General features: G+C 45.6%; 2 protein-coding genes across 2 annotated transcripts in view; both read left to right on the top strand.

Annotated features, from left to right (window-relative positions):
- The window catches only part of LOC147460655 (OBERON-like protein), an 83,552-nt gene extending 67,222 nt beyond the window's left edge, over positions 1–16,330 (top strand). Inside the window, exon 3 of the mRNA XM_086508383.1 lies at positions 15,617–16,330. Within this exon, the coding sequence (XP_086364509.1) occupies positions 15,617–16,203 (587 nt within the window). The 3' untranslated portion in view covers positions 16,204–16,330. The remainder of the gene's footprint in view (positions 1–15,616) is intronic.
- LOC147460656 (uncharacterized) lies at positions 4,835–6,393 on the top strand. The gene is made up of 3 exons (XM_086509643.1): positions 4,835–5,022; positions 5,160–5,490; positions 5,608–6,393. The coding sequence occupies exons 1-3, from the start codon at positions 4,835–4,837 to the stop codon at positions 6,391–6,393; spliced, it is 1,305 nt and encodes a 434-aa protein (XP_086365769.1).
- Positions 16,331–17,623: the final 1,293 nt, after the last annotated feature.

Below are 17,623 nucleotides of genomic sequence, written 5' to 3'. Positions count from 1 at the left end.
CAGAGTTAGCTATGAAGCTGGGCATCAGAGCTGAAGAGATGGGGTACACCGCAGAGGCAGGGTTGGCATGTCCTGGCCACTCAGAGTGTGTTACTCCCATCATTGGAAAACTGCGTCTGCATATTCAGTCGTATGTGGACACTGAAGAGTTTTACATCATGCCGCTGGAAGGTTGTGACGCCTTGTTGGGGATCCCGTGGATGTTCCGAGTGCATGGAGTCTTGGATGCCTACAACAAAAAGATCACTGTACAGCATAGGGGCAAAACTCACATCTTGGATGTTAAGCTTAAAGGAGAGTCAGTCCCTATTGTATCTGCTTCTGCTATCACTTCTGTAATAAAGAATCATCTTTCTGTGTACTTGATTTTTGCACGTGATGTCTCAGATAGGGATCAGTCAAATTTATCTGTGTTAGATAAAGAAAGGTCAGCATTTTTGCAAAAGTTTAGTGACTGTTTTTCTGATTCATTACCGTCGCAATTGCCGCCAGAGAGACCTGAGGACCATCGGATAGATTTAGTGCCAGGGTGTAGCCCACCAAATAGACCTCCCTACAGGGTTAGTGCGGCGCAACAGAAAGAGATTATGGGCCAGGTTGAGGAGTTATTAGAGAAGGGGCTGATTCAGCCTAGTTCTTCACCCTTTTGCTCCCCAGTGCTCCTAGTGCAGAAGAAGGATGGCTCATGGCGCATGTGTATTGATTACCGTGCGTTGAATAAGAATACCATCAAGAATAGGTTTCCTATTCCTCATATTGATGATATTCTCGATCGTTTAGAGGGTGCTGCAATTTTCAGCAGGATAGACCTGAAGAGTGGGTACCATCAGATTTGTATAAGCCCAGAGGATGTGGACAAGACTGCGTTTAGAACGACATTTGGTCTTTATGAGTTTCTAGTGATGCCGTTTGGGCTAACAAATGCTCCTGCCACGTTCAACAGAATGATGGACCGGATTTTCCGCTCGCATCAATAGTTTGTTGGAACATTCTTCGATGACATGATTGTGTATTCGAAGAATGAAGAGGAGCATAGGCGTCACTTGACCATTGTGTTCAAGGAGCTGCGCAGTCACAGGTTACTTGTCAATCCTAAGAAAAGTGAATTCTTCCTTGAAGAGATCCACTTTCTGGGCCACATAGTCTCAAAGGATGGTGTTATGGATCCCGCAAAGGTCGAAGCTATCAAGACATGGCCAGACTTGAAGACTGTGCACGATGTCAGAAGCTTCTTGGGATTGTGTTCCTACTATAGAAGGTTTATCAGAAATTTTGCAGAGATAGCATCGCCTCTTCACGCATTGCAAAAGAAAGAGGTCACTTTCAGATGGACCCAAAAAGAGATTTCAGCTTTTAGTCTCTTAAAGGAAAAGTTGACTTCAGATCCAGTTATTGTTTTGCCAGATCTCAGGAAGTCATTTGTGGTCCAATGTGACGCGTGTGGCAGTAGCATCGGAGCAGTGCTAATGCAAGATGGACGGGTAGTAGCCTATGAAAGCCGAATTTTGCAAGGGCCAGAGAGGACTATGCAAGTCTATGAGAAAGAGCTCTTGGCCGTGATTCATGCGCTTTCTAGCTGGAAGCACTACCTCTTAGGTGCTGATTTTGTTGTCCAAACAGATCAGATCAGATGGCACGCTTGTTCATGTACAATGTGTTCAAGTACCATGGTATGCCACAATCGATTATCAGTGATCGTGATCCTCGCATGACCAGTTTGCTCTGGAGAGGATTGTTTGAGAACATGGGCACTACGCTCAAGTTCTCGTCTTCGTTTCATCCACAAACTCATGGACAGTCAGAAGAGGCTAATTCTACTGTCTTAGATCTGCTGAAATGCTATGTGTCAGATAATAAGGGCAAGTGGGAACAGTATTTGCCTATGCTTGAGTATGCGTACAATAATACGGTGCATTCGTCTACTGGCAAAGCACCTTTTGAAATTGTTGAAGGCGGCAAAAATGTTCCTCCCATTTTGCATACAAAGGACAAGATCTTTGAGGCAGATCGATATGTTGAGAACATGGATGAGATGTATAAGAAGATTAAAGTTGCCTTGGAGAAGACTCAGGCAAAACAGAAAAAGGCTGCTGATCGTCACCGTCGTGAATTGTTACTATCACCTGGTGATTGGGTTCTGCTAAGGTTCGAAAAGGCAAGGTTAAAGAAGATGAAGGGCAAGGAACGGCTGTTTCCTAAGCTCAGCATGCGTTACTATGGGCCTTTTCAAGTGCTTGACAAGATCAGCGATGTGGCTTACAGGCTGAAACTGCCTGATGCGTGGAAGATTCATAATGCGTTTCACGTGAGTCTTCTAAGACCCTTCGTGGGTGATGTGCCAGAAGATATGCCAGTTGAGGATCAGCCAGAAGTTGAGGAACTTGATGAGATCCTGGTACCTGAGCAAGTTTTGGCACATAAGGACAAAAAAGTTAAAGGACAAGTTGCAAGACGTTATTTGGTGAAGTTCAAGAACTATCCACCTATGGATGCAAAGTGGATAGAAGAGCATGAACTGTCCGAGTCACCAAAAGTATTGCAGCTTTACCTTGAAGCCTTTGGGTTACAACCTACTTATGCCCCAACCCAACGTGTGCAAAGGAGGGGTAATGATAGAGCTAGTACATCAAATGTACATATGAATTCAGTGCCATAGATGGAAATGGCAAAAGTATGAAGGCCTCATTAAGTCATTTGTATCTATGTATGTTACGACCTTTCTTGCGGATACATGCGATGATAAAAGAGTGTTAATAGCACAAGATCATCAGTGGCGTGTATTTATGGTATGCAATCGAGGACGTTTGCGATTTCAAGAGGGGGGTATGTCACGAGGACGTGGCAGTTATTAACCATGTCACAGAGATGTGGCAACTGCTAACCTTGGTTGTTGGTTTCTTTCCAATGGGGTTTATTTTATTTGTTTAAGACTCTCTTTTTGAAGTAGCAAACGGTCGGACATTGTATGGCCAATGTGAACGGTAGATTCACCCGCAGACGGGAAGTGGTCGGCACTGGAATTCGTATGGTAAGAGGATGTCTAGGCTCAGAGCAAGATCATATAGGTCCCCCCGTCGCACTTAGCAAGTTGGTGGATACTAGGAAGTGAACTCAATTAAGGTGTAAAGTCAAGGTGGAACTACCAACAAAAAGTATCCGACAGTTGGGCCACATTGCATTTTTGGATGCGGTCCCAATGAGGATAGATGGTCAGAAGACCAGTGGGAGCCCAACGGAAGCATCTCCTAAAATTTAGGGAACTGCTATTTTGGGCCGTGAAATGTGTTCGCGTCATTACCTCCGGTATGACTAGGGGAACACTTTATAACTCTGCCGCGAAGTCAACTGGGCAACCGGTCAGGATATTTTTAAGCGGCGAGCCCGAAACGGGCAAATGCTTGTAAATGCGCCAAGTGTCAACTTTTCATGCACTTGCCTCTTGCAGAAAAATGGGCGCTGATTTTTATGCTGGGAGAGGCCTCATTTCAGCTTTTGTCACAGGTTAAGAGCTATGGAGTGCTTTCTTTCCCTCTCACGTACAGTGTGGTGCTAGGAGTGATGCCCTGCACACTACACACTGCTCTCTCTCTCCCCTACATGCAGTTATGTGATGCCCCACAAGAGGGCTACTCATTTGACTGATGTACAGTTGTGTGGGTTCATGCTTTTGTGCTGAGGCAAGAGCCTCCTTGAGCAGGAACAGGGGTAGCTAACTGCTGCTCCAAAGCAGGCATTGGTGAGGGTCATAACCTCACCGTACAGGTGCAAAATCAGCGCTGTGTATGCGCTGTAAATTCACTGTTTTTCAGCCGTACGGACGCCAGGATCATTGGGAATCGTGCCCCACTGGCAAAGGACAGTTAGGGGACTGTTTGGGGCTGAAAACAGGGCAAAAACCAGTAAATACAGCGTGCTGAATTTACTGTTTTTGGACAGGAATCAGAGGGTATACGACAGTGCAAGCGAGTTCCAGCAGGGGAATTGGTTTCGCGCAAGTTTTGGGGCTGTTATGCTACCGAAATTTGGCCAAATCAAATGGTATCTAGGTGGATACACGTGAAGGATTCCCAGGATCTTACCTTGTAATTTACCCTCCTAAAGAATAAAGAAATACCGAAAGGGGCGCCAATTTTGGGGCCTACAGGTTGTCGGCGTTTGCTCGGAGCATTCTAGCTTCCGAGCTGTGTGTGTGATTAGGTGTTAATTCCCATTACAGGTTCTCTTTGCAAAGTGCTCTGTGTGTGTGTATAAAGTAAAGAATTTCGGGTGAAAGCCAACGCCTACCGCCCTACGGGCCGGTTTCAGATGCCCTCTTTCTCTTCTTCTCCATTATGTTCCAACTCAAGGCTCAAGCTCATGAGTCATTCTCAAGCTCTCAAGGTCTATGAAGCATTCCTCCATAGCTCTCAAGCTCCCCATTCCTCCCTCATAGCTCTCCATTGGCATTCCTCCATGAAGCTTTCCTCTTGAGTCTTCCTCTCTCACACCTCCTCTCTCCATTATCAAAAAATCTCAAGCTCTCCATTGCGTAACCCTCTCAAGTTTCAACTTTCAAGCTCTAAATCTCTCAACTTTCAAGTGTTCTATCATGCCTCCCCCTCTTCATGAACCTTTTGAAAAGCATTGCTGTTCCTATGAGAGAGCGAGGGACAAAAGAAATGTTTGTAGGTGGACATGCAAGTATTGTCCCAAGATCATGACCTCCTCCTCCACTCGACTCATCATCCACTTGAAGAAGATGGGAGGTGAAGCCGGTCCATGTCCCAATATACCCGACGACATTTTGGAAGAGTGCAAGAAGAAGTATCTCCTTTTGAAAACGGGCAAGGTGGGGATGAAGAGAGCCCAAGAGGAGATAGTGGCGCCCGACATTGATGTTATCGACTCGGAGGAGGATACAACTACAAGCGGCCCTTCTCCCTTTACCTCCATTGCAAGCGGTGACACGACGGCAAGCTCAATGGCTACCAATAAGAAGAAGGCATCGGCAAGTGCTAGTGGCCGTCCTCCAAAGCAAGCAAGGCAAGCCTCTCTCTCGCAATCGGTGGGTTTGAGCTCCGGTCCATTGTCTTTCCTCAAAGAGAGACAAAGGCTTGCAGACATTGAGATTGCACGCACCATCATTGAGTGTAACCTTGCTTTCAACATCCTTCGACTAGAGCGGTGGAAGAGGATGGTAAAGCTATTGCGGCCGTCGGTCCATGTGAGGGGTGGACGGTTCCATTCTATGCGGACATGCACACCAAGAAGCTCTACGAAGAGCGGACAAGAATCGACAAACCCCTTGAGCCCGTGCGAGCCGGATGGGCAAAATATGGGTGCTCCATTCTCTCCGATGGGTGGAGTGATCGTAAGAAGAGGGGCATCATTAACATACTCGTGTCATGCCCTCTTGGCACCTACTTCTTGAGAGCGGTTGATGCGGGAGAAAGAGGCAAGAAGGTCACGGGAAAATTAATCTACAAGCACATCAAGGCGGCAATAGAAGAGGTGAGAGTTTAAGTTGTCCCCTCTTCTTGTGCAATGTGCATTGTGCAATGTGTAGTATGTACTTACTACTTTTTGCCCTCTTGATAAGTGTTCTAAATTTTTCTCTCTTTAATGTAGGTCGGGCCCGAAAATGTGGTGCAAGTGATCACCGATAATGCATCCAATTGCACTAGCATGAGCCGACTACTTGAGGCCGAATACAAGAACATTGTATGGACCCCTTGTGCCTCCCATTGCCTCGATCTTCTCATGGAAGACATAGGAGAACTAGAATGGGTGAAGGCCATTCTCACCCAAGCCCTCACTATCGTCAACTTCATCAATACTAAGGTGAGAGTACTTGCAATTTTTCGCACGTACTCCGACAAGGAGTTGAAGAAACCCTCGGCAACACGATTTGCCTCTATGTGGCTTCTTCTTGAGCGCCTCTACGATGTCCAAAACAAAGTGCAAAAAACCATGGTGTCCGATGAGTTCAAGCAATGGTGTGAAGGAGAGAACTCGGCAACCTCACAAGAGGAAAAGGCCATCCAACGGCTTTCCCTCAAAGAAGAATTTTGGGAAGAGGTGAAGGGTCTTGTGGTATCCATCTTGCCCATCTACAGAGTGCTCCGAATGACCGACATGGAGGGATCTACCATAGGCCTTCTTCACCACTTCATGGATGAGGCATACAAGGAAATAGAGGCATCAACCATTCTTGATGGTCCACCCGATGGGACACGGTATGATGTATCTCCGTTGCTCTCCATTCTCAAGTCGACAATATGTTTTTTGCTAATTTGCACTATGCCTCACCTCTCTCTCTCTCTCTCTCTCTCTCTTTTTGTAGTGATGTCTTTGAAGATTTCCCCAAGAAAGATGATATCCTCTTTCTTTTCCAAAAGAGATGGGATTTTATGAAGAGGCCCATTCACCACTTTGCGGCTCTCTTGCATCCGGCCTACAGGAAGCCGGATCTTTTGACAAACCAAATGCTACAAGAAGAGAGCCGCAACTTCCTTCCCAAGGCCCTCTCGGAAGATCATCACGGCGCATTCCTTCAAGAGCTAATCAACTATGGAGACCAAAGAGGCACGGCTTTTACTTCCACCATATGTTGGAAGAGGGAGTCCTTGGTGAAGCCTCTTTTTTGGTGGGAGAGCTTCGGGTACCAATTACCTCACCTTCAAAGAGTTGCATTAAGGATTCTTGGACAAGTAAACCCTCTTAAGCCTCGGGCCTTGGCGCTCTCTCTCTCTCTCTCTCTCTCTCTCTCTCATGAATTATATTACATACATGATACTCACTATCTTTTGAATATAATATAGGATTACTCATCTGGTGCATGCGAGCGAAATTGGTCCGCATACTCGCTTATCCACACCAAAATTCGCAACAAACTGTCAACAAAGCAATTGGAGCGGCTCATCTATTGTCGCTCCAATCTCCGAATGTTGGGCTCCATGCATGAGATGCCTATGGCTAGACAAGTAAACCCTCTTTCTACACACTTGCTTCTTGACTCATATGGGCTATGGCTTTGCATTCCAATTCACATGTGCTAACTTTATCTTGAGTCTTGACTCTTGAACTTTTGTATAACTTGTCAAATAGGTCAATGTTGATGATTGCAAGCTCTCAATTGATACTCTCAAAAGTGTCAACAAAGAGTGTGATATGACGGAGGAGCAAATTTTCCGCGAGCTCTACTTGGAGCTAGAGGAGATTGACCGACGGGTTTCTCGCACACGATCACGCAAGAGGGTCATTGTGCGTGGAGTCCCTTCGGCTACAAGAGGTAGAGGTGCAAGAGCTTCCCATGCTCGTGGCTGTGGGCGTGGGCGTGAGATGGAGGCTACTACTCCTACAACCTATGTGCGGCGAGGCTCGAGAAGCGGCTCCATTGCGGCGGCCTCTGTTTTGGAGGATGTACCTATTCGTAGATCCAGCACTATGGACCCTAGAGAGCCGGAGTATGACGAGGAGGGAAATCTCCTTAGTGAGGGAGATTATGACACACCACAATCCGATTCATGTGAGGATGAAGATGACATCGATGAGCATAGCTCACAAGAGGAAGTTGATGATGATGATGAGAGCGGAGAAAGCTCTTAGACTTTAGTGTTTCTCATATCTTTTTTGACCCTACTTCCACTTTTTGCACGATTGAGGCTTAAAAGGCCTACTTTTTTGTATCATCTCGATTATCAAATCTCAACTTAGCTTTTTGATTTATGACATATGTAATGCGAATCGCAGTTCATACCCATTGTGTCTCATTGTCTTGATTCTCAACTCTTGAGTGTCGGCACTTGGCACTTGCAAGTTCCATTCTTGTCCAATGTGATAATCAATTGTCTATTTGTCCTAAGTGTAAAATCTAGGGTTAAGAATTGCGTGTTTTTATTTTTGAACGTACGTAACCATGTCGTACGACATAAAATTTTCTAGTTCGATGAGTACTGTACGTCTTCGTACGTGGACAAAACGTACGTGACCACCCTGCTTTGCGTGTATTGTTTGCCATAGTGGCTGCTCTTGATTTGGAAATGGACCAAATGGATCTACATACCACTTTCTTGCATGGTGATGTAGAAGAAGAGCTTTACATGAAGCAACCTGAGGGTTTTGTTATTCCTGGCAAGGAACATATGGTATGTATGCTCAATAGGAGCTTGTATGGGCTGAAACAATCATGTAGACAGTGGTACAAGAAGTTTGATTGCTTCATGCTTAAACATAGTTACAAAGAAGTCATGCAGACCATTGTTTGTATACCAAACGTGATGAGGACGGCAACCCTATCATTCTTGTGCTCTATGTTGATGATATGTTGATAGCTGCAACAAAGAAAAGAAGCACTGTTGATGCTCTTAAAGGGCAGCTGAAATCTGCATTTTCAATGAAAGACCTTGGGGAAGCTGAACATATACTTGGAGTGCGTGTTACAAGACACAGAGACAAGCGCCTATTGTATTTGTCACAAGAAAAGTACATTGAAAAGGTGCTGGACATATTTAACATGGCTGAAGCAAAGCCTCTTGGTGTGCCATTACAGCCATATGTCAAAATCTCCAAGGATGATTGTCCTAAGTCAAAGGAAGAAGCCAATGACATGCAAAGTGTGCCTTACGCTTCAGCTTGTGGTTCACTTATGTATGCTATGGTTGCTACTAGGCCTGACATAGCCCATGCAGTGGGAGTTGTGAGCCGGTTTATGGCTAATCCAGGTAGGTTGCATTGGGATGAAGTGAAGTCCATTATGAGGTACTTGAAAGGGACTAAAAATAAATGCCTCTGCTATGGTAAAAGACCAATGGAGTTGAAGGGATTTTGTGACTCTGACATGGGTGGTGATGTGGATACACGGAAATCCACAAGCGGCTATGTGTTTACCCTTGCGGGAGGTGCTGTTTCATGGTGTTCTAGATTGCAAAAGATTGTTGCATTGTCTACGACAGAGGCTGAATATATTTCAGCCACTGAGGCTTCCAAAGAAGCTATTTGGTTAGCACGCCTATGCAGTGAGTTTGGTTTGCCTGCCAAGGCACCTATGCTTGGTTGTGATAGCCAAAGTGCCATATGCCTGGCAAAGAATGCCATGTTTCATGCACGCATAAAGCATATTGATGTGCGGTATCACTTCATACGAGAAGTGCTTGAGGATGGCCTTATTACATTGGTTAAGGTCCATACATCACAAAATCTAGTTGATGCTCTCACTAAGTGCTTATCCAAAGCACAACATCATCTATGCATAGAGATAGTGGGAGTCACGTAGCTGAAAGGCGCCATTTATGCCTTTAAGTTGGAGGTTGTTGGGTTAAAGGCCCAAATGGCCCCCTTTAATGTATATTTTAAAGGTTACTAACCTTTTTGAACTTGGCCACTAACTTTAAATTGGTCCTATACATTTTAATAAAGGGAATGTGAGTTCATTAAAAAACTCACTCACTTATTCCCCTGTAGCATAGTAACAGGGAATGGCCGTTTTCAGGTCTCCGTTTCCCGTTCCCATTCCAAGTTCCCGTTCCGAATCCCCGTTCCGTGTTTCAAACATGAGTACCCGTAACAGGGAATGGCATTTTGTTCCGCGTTCCCGTTCCCCGTTCCCGTTCCAGTTTCCCGTTCCTGGTAACTATGCCCTGTAGCTAACGAGTAGGGCTCTCTCTCTGTCTCTCCCTCTTCGTTCTGCCACTAGCGCTTCCTCTCCTGTTGGCTATCGCCACCTCTCTCTGCACACACCCTGCACTTCCTCGCGTGCTCTATCACTTGCACACACTGCTGCACGCTCATCACAAGCTTGGGGAGAGAACCTATTGCTGAAGCGCCCCTAACCATGAAGAGCTTGAAGCTGTTGATACCATGTGAGTGCGCGTGTGTGGAAGAGAGAGAGAGAGAGAGAGAGAGAGAGAGAGAGAGAGAGAGAGAGAGAGAGAGAGAGAGAGAGACCACAAACGCTAGAGATGGTGAAGAAGGGGCGATCAGCCCCCCATGACTACCAGAGCAAGAGGACCCGTACAATGATCAGATACATGTGTGGAAGTGGGTACCCCCCTGCCCTCATAAATAGGTGCCCAAGGGGAGGTAGGACAAAGCCTGGAAAAAATCCCCCACGACCCAACAAGAAATAAATGAAGTATGAGGGCGCTGGACAAGGTGGGCGGCTGGCCCAAAAGTGGACGATCGGAGTGCAGTCTAAATGCAATGCAAAGGGTGGCCAGCCCGGAGGCACACTTGCCGTGTACATGTATGCCCTAGACCTGCGAAGCAGCAGAGTGGTGTAAGTCTAACAGTGAGTGCATCAAGAGTTCCGAAAGGATGAGATGGCTACACAGGGATCTAGGTGCATAAAGAGTTATAGACTAGATGAGATGGCTAGATTGAATTATTGAAACACAGTACTATGTGTGATTTTGTGAACTACATGCTCTGTGAATGTACTGTCTTGAGGGGATGGTCAAGGGCATGGTTTGCTTGAAATGTGAAAAGAAAACGATAGTAACGAGATTTAGTAGATCAAGACATCCGTAAAAAGATCAGTGCTGTTTGGATGTGATTGTTACATATGTTACAATGATCATAATTTGAATTTGAGACCCTCCACAGAAATGTGATTGATTAGTGACTGATGTCTTTGTAAAAGTGTTGGATTTGTGGAGTCTAGTGCATGGGTACATAGAGTCAATGTCTATTGAAGAAAGTTTCTATCCTTTGGTTGTCCTTGCAGTCGTAATCAAGGGCGATTACAATTCTTTCAGAAGGGGGGAATGTCACAAGTTGGTGAAACGTGGCAATGTGGCGTGCCGAATCTGAGGAAATGGCCAAGAGGACAAAGGAACTAGAGGTTAAGAACTCTAACCGAGAAGATTTGAACACAAAAGATGTGGCCGAGAGGCCCAAGGAGTTAGGGTGAAAACCTAACCCCTTGCAAAATTAAGGAGGACCGGTTGAGGGGCCTAAACCATAATTACAAAAAGCATAAAGGCTGGGTTGAATGTAATCGCTTCCGGAAAGGAGTCGAACAGAAACACATAGATAATTGCAATCAACACGCTTCGCAACACTTTGGTACTTCAAAACAACTTGAATAACTGTACGCGAGAGAGAGAGGACTTGCTGACGATGTCGACGACAATGAGGACGACGAGACGGGCTGAAATCTGAAAATACTAAGGGCTCAAATCTGCAAATCTTTATCTGTTAAATTCTGACTCTATGTCGGTGACAACGATGACGATGATGCACTAAAAACGCAGATGCTGAAATCTGCATTTTCTGGGCTGAATTTGTAAACCTTGCGGAATCTGACAGTGCGGAGAGGAACTGTTGCGGAAAGGTGAGATCTGCGAGGTTCGAGGGTTCTATTGTGGAGTCTGATTGCTGAAAACTGAAAACGCTGATGCTTGTGGGGATTCCGTCGCGAAGATCTACAAAGATGCTAAAGGGTCTTGCAGATGCAAAAACGCTAGGGCTGAAAATGGTCTTGCTGTGGAGAATCTGCTAACGTTGGGGGGTCTGCTGCTTCTTGCTATCGCCAAGCTGTTGTCAAAGCAAAAACGCTGGCTGATCTGAGGTTTTGTCCAAAAATGCTAGCCTTCTGCTGTGGAGCAAAAACACTAGGGCCTCTTGGGGGTTCTGTTGAGAAGTTGCCTGTTGAGCGAGTGCTCCTGCTGCCTCTTCTGCCAGAAAGTGCTAGCGCTAGGTTTGCTTATATACAAATACAAACTTAGCAAAATTGCCCTACCTACTTTCCAACAAAAGTCACTGAAAAATAATAAGTGAAAAATGTCAAAAATAGGGAAAATAGGTCTATGCACTGTAAAAATGCTACTGATGGGATCTGACTGGAATCTGATGGTCGTGTTGTGTGCAACCAGAGGATATGCATCTAATCTAAGTGTCTAGACATGCACGGTCTGCGAACAGACTCACAAAAGTGTCAGATTACTTCCTATTCTAGACTGACTTGACTGAACTGAACCCTGGTCATGCTGTAGCTTGTCCACGGACACATAGGGTTGGATGTGTCGAGAGAGAGAGAGAGAGAGAGAGAGAGTATGCGAAAGACACGGAGTGGCAGAATTCCACCCCTAGACAGCATTGGCCCCAAAGACTCGCATCCCTTTCAGTATTTCTTTATTATTCTTTCGCAAAGGTACACTCTGGGGCTCTCCTCTGCTTCTCCTCACGGTAGAATAGAATGCCAAAGAGAGAGTCCAACATACATAGCATTTCACATGAAAAGCAACACTGTTAAAAGCATCTGTCCATAAGCAAGCGCCCATAGGGCTGGTCTGTACGCTACTACCATGTCATCAAATTTTTGCAATTTGCACGCCACTCGTACAGCTGCCATGTCAGCAACTTCTCTGTCACAAATTGCTGACATGTCAAGCACTGAAGAATGGAGCCGACTTGCAGGTCCCGGCCAAAGGGCCTAAACCCTAAGAAGAACAAGCAATAGAAGAAGAAGAAGTCCTACCAACTTATGGGACCCGTCCGATGGGGCCCAAGAGTCATAAAGGAATTAAAATAAAGAAGGCTTGCGCAACCAGTTGATGACGTGGCAGAACTGTACGGATCTCCGCAATTTACGTTGACATGATGATGCGGCAGGCTGTACGAATTTCCGCGTTTCGCATTGACTGCTGACGTGGCAGGCTGTACGGATTTCTGCGTTTTGCACTGACAGCTGACGTGGCAGCTGTACGGATTTCCGTGAGTTACGCTGGCAGCTTTTTGGCATTGCTTTTGGACCAGAGGCTTTTGAGTTTTGAAGGCTTTTCACTGTACCTGCTTTTCAGGCCAAGGGCCTTTAAATATGAGGTTAGGGTTCATTCTCTGGCATGCTTCTTGGAGAAGGTGCAGAGCGTGGAGTTCCGGCTTGTACTGTGTTGATGCAATATAAAGAAATACCGAAAGGGGCGCAAGGTTTGGGGCCAATACTCTTTGGGGTGGAATTCCGCCCCTCTGTGTTGCGTGTCGTCTCTCTTTCAGTTAGTTGTTATTGTGCTAAAAGTCTGTCAGTTTGTTCTTTTCTATTGGCACATGGTGCCCGTCTTGTGACATTCTTTATACAATTCACCGTGTTTTTTGTGTTGCTTTACTTTAATCATTAGGCCCCACGTCAACAACTTCTCTACTCAATTTACTCGTGTCTAAGTGTGTTGCTTTATTTTAATCTTTAGGCCCCATCAGCTAGGGTTCTACAAGTTGTTGGGGGGTAGAATTTTTCATCCTAACCCACTTATTATTTGGGCCCACTCAACTAAGATCTGTAAGTTGGTAAACCTTCTGTTTTCTTCCTTTTCTGCTAGGGTTTAGGCCCCTCAACTACAATCTGCTCCATTGGTTGGCACTTGGTGATGCCACGTCACTGACTTGTCACATTGAACCTCCGCAAATTGCGCTAACATGTTAACATGGCAGGCTGTATGGATTCCCGTAATCTACACTGCTAGCTGCTTTTGGGAGGTTCCGGCACATGCTTTTGAGTGCACATGCTTTTGAGGTTAAGAGCTTCTGAACTAGAGCTCTTGGAACTCTGCTTTTGGCATCCCTTGTACTGTTTATAAGTGTCTTGAGGGCCACTCTTCACAGAGCATCTAGACGCAGAGTCTCGTAGAGAACTTGACCCTCGCGGAGTGAAGCAATAATAAAGTTTGTGAAGCAATAATAAAGAAATACCGGCATATGGGATTACGACATTCCCAGAGAAGACACCACCATCTTGGGTGGACAAACACTTACCACTTGACCTCGACACGTTAGATCACTTGCTTACAAAGGAGCATCTAAATGGAGTCTGGACTTAGGGAGAGGATCTTGGATCTCTTCTTGGACATGTTCATTGCTTGGATCTACAGACTGGATTGGGACTTCAATTCTTTGGACTCTCTTGGAGAGTTTACCCGCGAGATGCGGGAGATCAGGCATCATTAGGCCCATCACCATTCATGTTCCGCGTTCGGAGTAAATGAAAAATCCCCCACGACCCAACAAGAAATAAATGAAGTATGAGGGCGCCCGGACAAGGTGGGCGGCCGACCCAGCAGTGGGCGGCCGGACAATGCAGTCTAAATGCATATGCAAAGGGTGGCCAGCCCGGAGGCACACTAGCTGTACATGTATGCCCTAACCTGTGAAGTAGCAGAGTGGTGTAAGTCTAACACCCCCTCTCAGCACCAGATGTTGAACAAACTGCATGAAGCCGAAGATGTGAGGCAAATGATGAAGATGTCTACTGCGATGTCCACTAAAGGACATTACTGCGGCGAACTCCACGAGTGTAGCAACAGTTTGGGGTGTCCCAACCTCCGAGAGATCTCCATGGTAAAGCGTCGTCACAGCAGTGTAGCAAGCTGCTGTACTTCAACGATACAGGGTGAAGATACTGCGTGAAGGTCCCGAAGTGAGTGTGAAAACAACTTCTTGTCGTAAAAGAAGTGCCAATAGACCTGCAAGTGTCCTGCCCAATAGGATCTGTGGTGTTTGTAGTCAAACCGTTTGGAGAAAATGGGGAAGCCCATGAACCGTCATGAGAATGATTGGAAGCCTGTCAATGCATGAACCTGTAACCCAAGGTGGGCAGGTGGCTAAGCTGTGTAAAACTCCAGGAAGGCCAAATGTAGCAATCTGCACCGAAACAAGGAAAGCCAGACTAAACATCTTGCACTATAGAAGCTACCGTAAGCTGCAGCAGTCACCAAGAGACCGCATAGACCACCACCGGATGGTGTCTTGTTAGTGGGTAGGGTAATCCAAGATGAGGGGAAAGCCAAACTCAACAGTTTGCGCTGTGAAGGGCCTCTAAGAAGAGGTGTGGTCAAACCAAGCTGTTTGCACCGTGATCATCTAGAAGTAGGGAAGCCAGACTGAGAAGTTTGCGTTGTGAAGATCCTCTGAGAAGAGGAAAGGCTAGACCAATCTGTCTGCGCCATCTTGCCTGTATCTCTTGCCTCCAATCCTCCGGTGTCAACCAAAACATAATCCGCAGCAACAACGCCGTCAAACCACAAGTAGGTGTGGCTCTAAATGTGAATAAGCTGGGAGTGGCCTATTGCCCAGGTCGGGGGATAAGTTTGTTGTAAGGTTACCGAGGGTGAGTGTAAGCAACTCTGAAGGTAGCAATCCAAATAATCAGGAGTGTAGAAGAGCAACTGCACTACCATCCAAGCCAAAAGCTCCGGGTGACTCCGGATGTAGGTGCAGCACTGTACTGGAGTCATCAACCTCTTTTGCTTCCTACCCTCCTTGAGTCCCAGTTTGTATATATGTCGATACCTGTACTGAACCATTTTTAATTTATTTTTTGAGGAAGAAAAATCGACCATAGGTCCATATACAAGAAATCTGGGAAAAAACCTGAAAGATATATAATGAGATTATGGGGAAAAATTCCCGTATAAACCACAGGATCTTGTACTGATCCTTTCGTTTTTCCCCTCAACTTTGTGTTCTTTGGGGATCTTGAGGAGTTTTTTCACCTATTGTATTTTGAAACTGGCAGTGTCTGCTTGTTTTGTAATATCTTTTATAATGTCAAAGGGTGGAGAGAGAGAGAGAGAGAGAGAGAGAGAGAGAGAGAGAGAGAGAGAGAGAGAGAGAGAGAGAGAGAGAGAGAGAGCATTTTCTGCCACAGAACTTGAAGCAGAGGATTCGGAGGAAGGAAAAGGTGAAGATGCAAAGATGATAGAACCTCAAGATGCCTGCAATCGTATTGCAGAAGTTGTACAAGAAGCTGTGGCAAAAATGGAAACTGTGGCACAAGAGAAAGCTCGGGCTCTGAAAAGAGCTCGTCTTGCCTTAGACACATCTACCAAAGAATTGGATGAGAAGAAGAGAGAGCTGCAAGGTCTGCAGCTTGAGAGGCAGCGGAAGAAGCACGAAATTGAGGAGCTAGAAACTATAGTGAAGTTAAAGCTTGCTGAGTCAGAGATGTTTCAGACGCGTGCAGATGAAGCACGGTCAGAAGCTGAAAAGCTGCAGCGTATTGTGGTGGACAAGTCCGAAAAGGCGGAGGAGGAGTACACTGCCCGCTATTTGCAGCTGCGTCTCAATGAAGTAGAAGCTCAACGGCGAGCACTTTTTGAGAAAATCCAACTTCAGGATCACTCTCGGCCACAGCAGAGTGCTCTTCAGATGGCAAAGATACAAGATCTGCTTAAGCGAGTTTACAGCCAGAAAGAGTTCTCTGACCTGAAAGAGACTTCTGGGTCAGGGTTGTAGTTATATACGAAAAATTTGATTGCGCTAACCTTGATTTAGTGCTTGAACCTATCTTAATGGTTCAAGCTCTGCTAGTATTTAAATTCAGCTTTTACAAGTGATCAATAGGATTCTAATTGTACCATCACATTTTTCTTACTTTTAGCAGCATTTGGTGTTCTGCATCAGATATAGGAACGGCAGAAGCAAAGATGTTACACAGAAGCTGTTAAGGTCTCGTTACTTGTTAAGCCTACTGTGCTTTTTTGAGCCTAGAAGCGGCCGCTTGACATGATCTAGGCCATCGTCCTTAACCCAAATCAGATGGCATTTTTGCTGTCTCGCTCTGGATGGCATCTCTGCTATTCGTTGCGTTTTAAACTTGTTCCCTTATTTAAAGAAAGGAGTGCAGTAAAGCTCATCCTTGTGCTAGTAAAAAAGCCAAGAGAGTTATTTAATGGGTTCAAGGATGTTTGCCAATGAAGTGATGGATCCTTTCTTGCCAACTAAGTGTGAATCTGTAATTGGTTTCTTACCTCAAGGATATCTAACGCAAACAAGAGGGGCTAGGCAGCTAAATGTTGTGAGGTCACTAAGTTGTCTTGCCAGCTTGAGATATGTTGATAATGCGGGCACAAGATCAATTTTTGTTGGTTGTACATGGTGCATCCATTAACTCAGACCAGCTTTAAATCCTGTCACAAAGCTCATTCTTGGGTCGGTCAGATGGTCGGTCAGATGGCACCCTTCGATTGGGCTACATCTCTACAAGAAAGTAATAATAACCCCTTCCCCTTTATGGCTTGGGAGGAATCCAGTGGGTCACGCTTCATACATTACACCACCCATACTGCCCCCAACTACAAAACCACGTTCTTCGTTGAAAGGCTTCCAAGGGGAAACCGTACTCACACTTACATGCTTGAGCCTATCCGTTTGTTAGCGATACGCACTATCGTAGCCATTCGGCTTAGCTCCCACTCTCTTCGATGTTAGACAGGGTGTTGGGGTAGTGGAGAAGAGTCAAATTGACAGTGCACATTACGCTCACTACAAGTTCGTGAGTCTGCGTACCACACACTACTATAGTGCTCAGCTTCTGGTCACATCCGAACTTACTTCCCTCACATTTTTAGCCATGACTTAGACCTACACACTTTCCTCTCCCAACCCCAATGTGGGCTCTTCATTGCGACTCATCACCACAATTTTGGAGCATTGAGTCACTCATTAGCCACACACATACATCACATGTAACTATGGTCCCATAGGTCATATTTGACCTTCGAGGATGATTAAAAAAATAATAATTTCTCTCTCTCTCTCTCTCTCACCCTCTTGTTGTTCTATCACGGTGGGTCTTTGTCAAACTTCACTCTACTTGCATTGTTAAATGTTGTTTTTGTTGTAGAATCTTTGCAGTTAAAAATGAAACACATGA

The sequence above is a fragment of the Adiantum capillus-veneris genome, chromosome 3 (genome assembly GCF_014529385.1).
Source record: "Adiantum capillus-veneris isolate H3 chromosome 3, ASM1452938v2, whole genome shotgun sequence".
NCBI lineage: Eukaryota > Viridiplantae > Streptophyta > Polypodiopsida > Polypodiales > Pteridaceae > Adiantum > Adiantum capillus-veneris.
The sequence above is the reverse complement of the archived record's forward strand: the minus strand, read 5'-3'. Positions and strand labels throughout refer to the sequence as shown.